Raw genomic sequence first — 10684 nt, 5'->3', positions numbered from 1 at the left:
AAAATAAGACGTTGAGACATTTTAGGAAACATGTGATATTTGTTCCTATTTTTAAGCAGAAGATTCGCAATTGTTGTTATTGGATATGCGTGAAGAGTCCAAGCCCATGATGGCTAAAGTCTTTTTATAACGACCTTCAAAACCTAAAAACACTTGGAGAAGTTGTGTGTATGAGATAACGGTTTAGGGTTTTAGATTGTTTATTGTTAATTATGAGCCACTCTCTAATCACTTTGATATTAGAGTTGGACTGATTGAGGGTTGTATTTTGTCAATCACTCACAAGCTTTTAAACAAGAGTGGATTGTGTGTCAAGTTATCTTTTCTCATCAGTCATAAGCTTTTAAGCAGAACTAATTGGTTGTCTTTGAAGAGTGTCTTCTACCTTTTGTCTATCACTGTTAGGTTGTCACTGGTTTGTGACTAAAGGGAAGTGAGAGGGGTCTCATATCTAGGAGTGTCTTAAATATAAATATCACGGGTATTGATTAGGTGAGAAGTATGTAAAACAAGGATTGTTTAGAACTTCAAACTAATACTATCATAGTGGATTTCCTTCCTAGCTTGGATGCCCCTAGAGTAGGTGATGTTGCACCGAACTGGGTTAACAATTACCTGTGTTATTTACCTTAAGAAAATTATTATATCTGCATACTAATGAAGCATTAAGGGAGGAAATTTGTGAATTCATAAACACTGAATCAATGAGTTCTCAATCCAATAAAGGCCTCTCTACTAAAGAACAGATAAAACAATCAAAGGAATTAATTACAAGACACCCTAATGAAGGGGACATCACTGAATTCAATAAGAAAGTATCAAATGCTAATGGATGTTTTTCCTTGAGGAACAATCTGTTTTTCTGGATCAATAAGAAGCAAGTATGTGCTTCTTGGTGTACTGCTGAAGCTGAACTTAGGGAAAGAAGAGAAAGTTTCTCTAAACAAATGTTGAAGGAATATAATGTCAAGCAAGATGTGATGACATTACATGGTGAAAATATTAATTTTATCACATATCTCATTCAACATGGTTGGAACAAGAATCTTGATAGTCCTAATCAACTAATCAAGAATCTTATTGAAGGAAAGGTTCTTACTCTGGAGCATATGGGCAACAAGGAACAACTTAGTATTATGGTTAAAGAAAATTAGACTGAGAACATAAGTAATGGGATTGGAACTTGCACTATTGATGAGTTATAACAATTAGGTACAGATATGGAGAAATACAACCTTTACTGCATCTTTCCTCTATTCTCTAAGGCATGATAAGCATATACAAATTACTATTGATAAGGGGTAAAACAAAAGATCTCTGCAAGATAGAAGGGTTGGTGACAGTAACAAGGAATGCGTAAGGGCCTTTGACAAGGGCAAGAGGTGGAAGACCTTAGACAAAAAAAAAACAAAAACTTTAAAATAATGAAAGCATGTTGTAAAATTGAAAATTTCAAAATTTAGAAAGGAGATTATTGTTGACAAGTTTGTCCCATAACCCAACACATGCATGATAATCTCCTACAAAATATAAATTTAAATTTGTAGAAAAAAACCTTTAGATGAAGGTGAAAATGTTGAAAACTTGCCTCAAGTAACTCCCATAACAGTGTCAATTATTTGCTTCCCTAATAAATTGAAAGCATTCACAAACAATTTTTTAGTCTGAAAAGATTGAGATTCAATTGCATGGAAAATACAAAAGAGTATGGTAGTGAGACAGAATTGTATACGTTGAAACCAATGATGGTTTAAGCATCCAATCTAACAGGAGACTCAAACAACACAGAAACAAAGAATACACTTTATTACAATGTCATATACATTTTCAAAATTGCTAATTGTAGAATATGAATAAGGTTCATTACTATGTCATACACATTTTCAAAATTGATAACTGTAGAATATGAACAAGCTTTATTATTACTAGCGTTTAAACAGACACTCCCAAGCTTATTTGTCTATTTTTTTAATTCGCGCATGCGTCAAAATATAAACAGGTATTTTTTTAATTTAAATTTAAATTATTTGTGTAATATATATTATGTCATGTACTCTTGTGTTTGTTTGTGCGATTTTTTTAATGCGCGCACGCAAGAAATTATTTTTTCTCATAATTTTGATTTTACAACAAAAAGAACAACAAAAATATTTAAGTAAATATAATTGACATTCAATTAATTTGTAATCAAACATAAAAACAAAACAAAATTGAAATAAAAAATAAAATAAGAAACATTCACTGTAAATTGGAAAAACATTAATATACATTTTCAAAATTGATGTTATTAGAATGGAGTGCGTATTTTTTTTCCTAAAATTCAACCAACAAACAGAGTGAAAGGTTCAATGTAAGTAATAATAGATTACTATATCAATGTTATATTGCAGTATAAATAGTTATTCATTGATTTATATCCTAAAGCAAATACATTGATCACTAATAATAATAATAATAATAATAATAATAATAATAATAATAATAATAATAATAATAATAATAATAAGTATTATTAGTATTAATTCCTTTCCCTATTTTACAATTTAATTTACTGTGGTACTCTTCTGATTTAGTTGATAAAAAGTATCACTAAATTTATTAAATTTCATTATTTTTAGTACAAAATGAAGATAGATACAAGAAATTAAATAACAATAAAAATGATAAGTTATATATTTTTAATTTATTAATTGAGTTGATAATATATCATTAGGGTGTGTTTAAAAATATTCTTTAAAATTGTTACAATAAAGTATTTGTTATTTGTCTTCGATTTGAACCAGCTAGTAAAATTTTAAGTCCAAAATGGTTATGGTAAAGATATGGATATAATTATATTATTGCCGAACAGTTACAGGATAAGAATAATTACTATAAACATAATTACACAAAAATGTTTTATAGCATAAAAGAAAAAGAATATCACATGCAAGTGAAGTGATTAGATTAAGCGAGTTGAAAAATTTGATGGGAGTACAAACACATCACATGCTTATTATGAATGTCTATTAACTAATGCATTTTCTAATTTTATTAATGTCATACTCTACTAATTATAGTTACTTGAAAAGAATAAAAATTACTATAACCATAATTACACATTGGTTTATAGCCTAAAGCAAAAGAATATGCCATACATGCAATGCGAAGTGATTATATTAAGCAAGTTGGAAAATTTAGTATGAGGTACAAACACATCACATGCCTACTATGAATTCCTATTAGAAGAACGCAGTTTTCAATTATATCAATGTCACACTCTAATAATTATAGTAACTAATTACTATAAACATAATTACATATTGGTTTATAGCATAAAACAAAAAAATATGACATACATGCAAAGTGATTATATTAAGCTAAGTTGGAAAAATTGATGTGGGGTACAAACATATTACATGCCTATTAATGAATGCAGTTTTCAATTATATCAATGTCATACTCTACTAATTATAGTTACTAGAAAAAAAATACTAATTCCTTTAAGCCAACTCAGTTGGTAGATGTGTAAGGACATTAGGATATTAGGTGTAGGGACGCAAGTTTAAACCTGCGACGTCTCACTTGTTCACCTTTAAAGGGTGAGTTCTAGTCATTAGACTACTTGAGCCAAAAAATACTAATTACTATAAACATAATTACACATTGGTTTATAGCATAAAACAAAAGAATATGACATACAAGTGAAGTGATTATATTAAGTAAGTTGGAAATTTAATGTGAGGTACAAACACATCACATACCTATTATGAACCATAAAACTAATTTAGGGCGTGCATTTGACAAACAATGTCCAAATATACACATCAATTAAATCATAATTACTAAAACTATAATGGCTTGTATGAAAAAACATTAACATTTAAAATCATTTATAAATTTTAATAGATAAATAAGTCATTAAAAACTTATCTCATTGGATTAATCAAGGAAATCGCAGTAGTTAAAATTAAAACAACATCATTCTGTTTCCATTTTGGTTTTTTCTTTTCCGGCTGTTATTTGAATGTTTGGTTCATATAGTCTATGACACATACTCCTGCAATGCAACCGAAAAAATCATAATCTTACACATTTTCATTAAACATGTCTAAGTGTTTATAAAAATTAAAGAGAAAGAATGGATCTCTTGCCAGATCCTAAAGTGTATTATAGCACATACCTTTTAATAGGCAACATAACAAACGACACAGTGCAGGTCATACACTCCTAAAGTGTATTTTCAGGGTTTTTTCACTCATACAAGGTGTACAAAAAAATTATCTTTCTTTTAACTGAAACACATTTCTTAATATATTTCCTTTATCAAAACATACAGGCTTGTTCTCCCAAGGTCCAACACTTATTACATTGCAAATGAAAAATAAATGTTTTAGTCCTCTTTAGTGAATAAAAGCGCGCACGCACACACAGACACAGATATATATATATATATATATATATATATATATATATATATATATATATATATATATATATATATATATATATACACTAAGCCCCCTGCCATTATAGCGAGTTTTGGTTTGAGCCCCCTGAAGTTTTTTTTTACTAAAGGCCCCTTATAAAACATAAATCCTGGATTTACCACACCCTTTTACCCTATTTGTTGACTGGGCTTTAACATAAATCCAGCCACCACGATGCATACGTGTATTTTAGTAATTGAGAATCAGGCTTTAAAAGCATACCTGTATGTCCAAGGTTTTTCAAATAATCAAAGCAGCCCTCCACAAAATTTCATGTTGCAATGTTTTTATCTGAAGCACATATTTAAAATAGCATTTAGTAAGACAAGCATTTCAAGTTAGTATGTTATTGAACAATAATCAAGTAAACTCCAATTCAATCCCTTAATTATACTTTCTCTACTAAATATCCAAAATCCCTAAAATATTTGTCAAATCTGTACTTTTAATCGCTAAAACATGCTATTTTGTCATTTGCATTGCAACAGGTGGCTGTTTTGTTGAAGGAAATGTATTAAGAAATGCGTTTCGGTGGAAAGAAACTGTCGGACCTTGGGAGAACAGGCTCGGACACTACGGTGATGTTTGGAACTATTGGACCGATGATGGCTTTGGTTTCTATGAGGGTCTCCAAGTTAGTATATTTGGATTCTTCACTTATTTTCTTTAAGAACATAAAGACATTGACTATTTTTGTTTACTTCAACTTTTTTACTGTTACATAGTATATTGAACTTCTTAGCCTTTTCCTCACAACTAATTAACACTACTCTACTCAAAGAATACAAAATAGCTTGCATGTAATAAGAGTTTTTAATGATAATGGCATGATTATATATAAATGCCTTTCTTATGCCTCTCATGTTCCATCGTTGCTCTTCAATCTTGTTCATATTCTTTCCAAAGTGACAGTTTTTGATATCTCAATTAACCTTGTTTTTTTAGCAGCTAGCAGAAGACCTAAAGGCACTTCCTATATGGGTTTTTAATAATGGTAACTATGTCCTTTTTATGCGTTTAGCCAAAAATTAGTATTAATTCTTTTATGGGATAATTATCAATTATGTCTTGATTTTTTATTTTAGGTATCAGTCATTCTGAACAGGCTAACATATCCAACATTTTTCCCTATGTGCAAGTATGTATGACTTTCTTTTTCTAACCTCTTTTCTATTTTTTGAAATTTCAAACTTACATGATTAATGGATTTTCATTTCTAATTTTAATTGTACTTCTAGGATGCTCTTGATGGAATCGAGTTTGCAAGACGAAGTCCCACTTCAAGGTGGGGTTCCGTTAGAGCTTCTATGGGACATCCTACTCCTTTTGACCTTAGATATGTTATTGTCGGAAATGAAGACTGCGAAAATAAACTAATACCTATCTACAAAGGAAGTTATCATCTCTTTTATGATGCAATCAGGAATGCCTACCCAGACATCCAAATCATTTCAAACTGCGATGCTTCTCATAAAGCATTAGATCATCCGGCTGATTTATATGACTATCATGTAAGATCTAACATTCAACAGTTTAAACAGTTTAAGTAGTTTTCCTATGAAACATCAATAGTTATTGTTTTCCTCAATAATCTGATGAAGACAAGAAAAATTCTGTGACCATATGTTAATAAATTAACTTATTCTTGCCTTTTAAAAATGAAATGTATGAACATTAAGTGATATGCCCAAAAACTTAGGATTTGAAATGTCGACACATTGAGGATGACATGAGCTGAAGCTTTCTCATCGAACGTTCATACTTAACGTATTCTTGTTCCGCTCAAAAGAAGAAGGTTGATTAATAAATAAGAGTATGGATGCTTGGTTTTCAATTATTGTCCAAGGATAAACATTCTAAGAAACAAATTTTCCTTAAGATTCAAAACCTAATACAAAATAAGAACAAAATTTTCAGAAAATAATGAAAGCATAAAGTAAAATTGAAAAAAAAACAAGTTTTAGAAAGGATCTTTGTTGTTGACAAGTTCGGCCCAACCGACATAATAATATCCTACAAAACATGAATTAAAATATAAATTTGTAGGAAAAAACCTTCCGATAAATGTGAAAATGTTGAAAGTTGACCTCAAATAACTCACATAAAAGTGTCACATATTTCCCTGATGAACTAGAAGCATTAACAAACAATTTTGTAGTCTGAAAATGTTGAGCTTCAATTGTATGGAAAATACATAACAGTATGGTAGTGAGAAGTAGAATTGTATAAGTTCAAGCCATTGATGGTTGAAGTATCCAATCTAATAGAAGACTCAAACAACACATAAACAAAGTATAAGCTTTATTGCTAATGGTAGAATATGAATAAGTTTTAGTACTATGTCATATACATTTACAAAATTATTAAGGGTAGAATATGAATAAGTTTTACTATTATGTTATATATACAAGTATTTTTCTTAAAATTTAATTTAAATTATTTGTTAAATAAATATTATGACATGCACTCTCGTGTTTGTTTGTGTGATTCTTTTAATGTGCGCACGCAAAAAGTTATAAAATACTGGTTTTTCATGATTTTCATGATTCTCAATTGGTAACGAGGATTACTGAATTTTAAGTAATGTTTTGCAAAAGAAAACACAAATGTGTATGTATTATTAATTTAATGGTAATAAAGATATAAGAATATTAGTTTAAATTTCATTCTCAATGTGAATAAACCATTTGTGAATAATCTTAATAGTTTATGAACCCAATAAATGTATAAATTTTTTTTATAAAATGTTGATCCTAATTTTAAAATATCACATAGTAATCCTATGAAACATCAATAGTTATTGTTTTTCCCAATAGTCGGGTGGAATATGAATACCTAAAGACAAGAAAAAATTTATGACTATATGTTAATAAATTAATTCATTATTTCCTTTTTTAAATGAAATGTATGAACATCGAGTGATATGCCCTAAAATCAAGGATTTAAAATGCAGACACATAAAGCCTGACAGTGACATGTGTTGAAGCTTTCGCAGCGAACATCCATCCTTAACGCATTCTTATTCCGCTCGATATAAGAAGTTTGACCATCGATAAGAGATAAGAGTATGGATGCTTGGTTTTCAACTATTGTTCAAGGATAAATATTTGAAGGAACATATTTATCCTCTTCTTCAAAACCTTAGACAAAAAAATAAAAACTTCAAAATAATGAAAGTATGTTCTAAAATTAAAAAATTTTAAATTTTAGAAATGAATATCTTGTTGGCAAGTTCGGCCCATAACCCCTGCATGATAATCTCCTACAAAATATAAATTAAGATGTAAATTTCCTTTAGATGAATGTACGAATGATAATCTTAAGGTACACCAAAACAAGTTAGACTCTAACAACCTTGTCCCTCAAAGTACTGCCTAGGCCAAAGTAATTAGAAAGATCCAACACCTCTGTCCAACTCCCAAATTCTTCCATCCAACCGTTTCTTTGTCTATGTTTGCTACGGGCACCATGATCAAGTAACGAATTCCTAATAGCTCCAAGCTCAGCTCTATCACAGAATTACTTTACATCATTCCTACTTAGGTGCTTCATAGATTCACTTCACTACTACAGAGATTCCAGAGAAGGTTCACTCCATCCAATCGAAATCTTAGAACTCTAGTCGTCTTAGGCCTTACCACAATAGTTGGGGTGTCAACTATTTTGTGACAATTTTTCCTCTTATGTTTGACAATTCCAACATTCTCCCAAATTAACTGACTTCTACCACTTCAACTAATTCCTCTAACATACACTCCGTCTTAAAGGTTCTCTTTGTCCCAAAAGGTGTTTGGAAATTCCAACTCCCCTGACTTCTCCCGTGGAGACTATTGTTGCAACCACCTTGCATATGCAGCATTATCCATGTCCGACAATTCTCCCCAAATCCTTACTGGACCTCTGCTACCACACGAGTCACTTCGGGGCTAACACATCCTCGTGGAGGCTCTACCGTGATCCTGCCTATCATGTATCCAGTTGGTGAGTTGATCAAGTTCAACAACTGAATAACATGGTAGTAGAATCGAGCTTGCAACACACACATATGAGGAAGAAGGAGGTTTTCTAATGATGCCTCATAGCTAGGTCGAGGGTCGACCTGCTCTGATACCAATTGTAATATCCTACCAATATGTGTCTAGAATCATATTAGCAGAATACTAATAACTGGTACTGAGTACATACACAAGTCAGAAATAATGACATAACTGTATACATTCCAATATCATCTTGAAGATGGATACAATACATATGTTTACACAATGATAATAATACACAGCGGAAGAAAAGATCAGGTACGATCTTCACGATATCCAATCAAAAGCTCTTGATCCAAGCATCTGACAAAACTCGATCTTGCACGGTACCTGAAAAAATATAAGATGAATGGGGTGAGATTATTAAATCCCAGTGAGTTCCCCTATCTTATAGGTCCTCTCGGCTCTGCAGGGTACATACATAAACTACATATCCATCTCAAATCCTAAGGTTTCCTCACTATCTAGTACAGGAAAGCCTGTCAACTCATAGCACCACGATTAAGTGTCCACTGCCCGATTGAATTCTCTGAGAACATATCACATGTTTGGATATCAAGTACATGTTTCCTCCAGAATAGGTCTTCCGGATTTACCTTCCAACCTTCTGTCGGGAGCTACCCTCAAGGTCTGGTCTTTCGGGATTACTTGCTTATCTGCTCTCGGAAACAAGACCCAAAAGCATACCTTTCAATCTACATGGTAAGTAACTCATATGACTGTAGAATATGAATAAGCTTTATTATTACTAGTGTCCAAACGGTCACTCCCAAATCCGTTGACATGTTTTTTTAGTTCGCCAATACCTCATAATATAAACAAGTATTTTGTATATTTTTTTAATTTTAATTTATATTACTAGTGTAATTTGTGTAATTTTTTTAATGTGCGCATGCAAAATGTTAAAAATATCATTTTTTTTCTTCATAATTTTGATTTTACAAAAAATAGAACAATAACAAAAATGTTTATGCAAATGTAATTGACATTCAATTCATTTGAAATCAATCATAAAAAAAAACAAAATTGAAATAAAAAATTAAAATAAGAAATACCGTTCCAAATCAAAATTCAAGAAAAAATATACAAAATGAAAAAAAATCAATATACATTTTCAAAATTGATGTTATTAGAATGGAATACATGTTTTTTCTCTCAGTTCAACAAACTAGCAGAATGAAAGGTTCAATATAAGTAATATAATAGATTACTATATCAATATTATATTGTTATATAGATAGTTATTTATTGATTTATATTCTAAAGCAAATAAATTGATCACATATAATAATAATAATATTATTATTATTATTAATTCCTTTTCTTATTTTACAATTTAATTGATTGTGCTACTTTTCTGTTTTAATTAACAAAATGTAACACTAAATCTAATAAATTCCATTATTTTTTAGTACAAAATTAAGATAGGTACAAGAAATCTAATAACAATAAAAATGACAAATCATATATTTTTAATTTACTAATTGAGGTGATAATAAATTATTAGGGCGTGCTTAAAAATATTTTACAAAAATTGTTACAATGAAGTATGTGTTTTTTGTATTCGAGTTGAACCAACCAATAAAATGCCAGGTCCACTGTGATTATGGTAAACATATGGATGTGGTGTCGAAACATTGCAATATTAACATATAATTATATCAATTATATCAATAACGTACTCTACTAATTATAGTTACGGGACAAGAATAATTACTATAAATATAATTACACATTAAATGGTTTATAGCATAAAGAAAAAAATTGACATACAAGTGAAATGATTTTATTAAGCGAGTTAAAAAATGTGATGGGAGTATAAACACGTCACATGCCTATTATGAATGTTTATTTACTAATGCATTTTTCAATTATATCAATGTCATACTCTACTAATTGTATTTACTAGAAAATAATAGTAATTACTATAAACTTAATTATACATTGGTTTATAGCATAAAACAAAAGAATATGACATAATGAGAAGTGATTATATTAAACAAGTTGAAAATTTAATGTGAGGTACAAACACATCACATACCTATTATGAAGCATAAAATCAATTTTGAGCGTGCATTTGAAAAATAATATCCGAATATCCACATCAATTAAATCAAATAACTACTAAAACTATAATGATATGTTTGAAAAAAACACTAAAATTTAAAATCCTTTGTA

The 10684-nt window shown here is 29.9% G+C and overlaps 1 protein-coding gene across 1 annotated transcript; it reads left to right on the top strand.

Annotated features, from left to right (window-relative positions):
• The first annotated feature begins 704 nt into the window (after positions 1-704).
• On the top strand, positions 705-6019 carry LOC131650672 (alpha-L-arabinofuranosidase 2-like). Its single transcript, XM_058920373.1, has 5 exons — positions 705-1131; positions 4958-5103; positions 5418-5463; positions 5555-5607; positions 5708-6019. Exons 1-5 carry the CDS (start codon positions 705-707, stop codon positions 6017-6019), a joined length of 984 nt encoding a protein of 327 aa, XP_058776356.1.
• Positions 6020-10684: the final 4665 nt, after the last annotated feature.

This window comes from Vicia villosa, linkage group LG2 (genome assembly GCF_029867415.1).
Source record: "Vicia villosa cultivar HV-30 ecotype Madison, WI linkage group LG2, Vvil1.0, whole genome shotgun sequence".
Taxonomy (NCBI): domain Eukaryota; kingdom Viridiplantae; phylum Streptophyta; class Magnoliopsida; order Fabales; family Fabaceae; genus Vicia; species Vicia villosa.
Note: the sequence above shows the minus strand (reverse complement) of the source record. Positions and strands in the feature narration are given on the sequence as shown.

Excerpts from the sequence above, each read along its gene's own strand:
- LOC131650672 (XM_058920373.1), top strand. The coding sequence starts at position 705 with ATGAGTTCTCAATCCAATAAAGGCCTCTCTACTAAAGAACAGATAAAA. Across the intron at positions 5,104-5,417 it reads GTTTCTATGAGGGTCTCCAA|CTAGCAGAAGACCTAAAGGC; the intron begins GTTAGTATATTT and ends TTTTTTTAGCAG. Across the intron at positions 5,608-5,707 it reads ACATTTTTCCCTATGTGCAA|GATGCTCTTGATGGAATCGA; the intron begins GTATGTATGACT and ends TTGTACTTCTAG.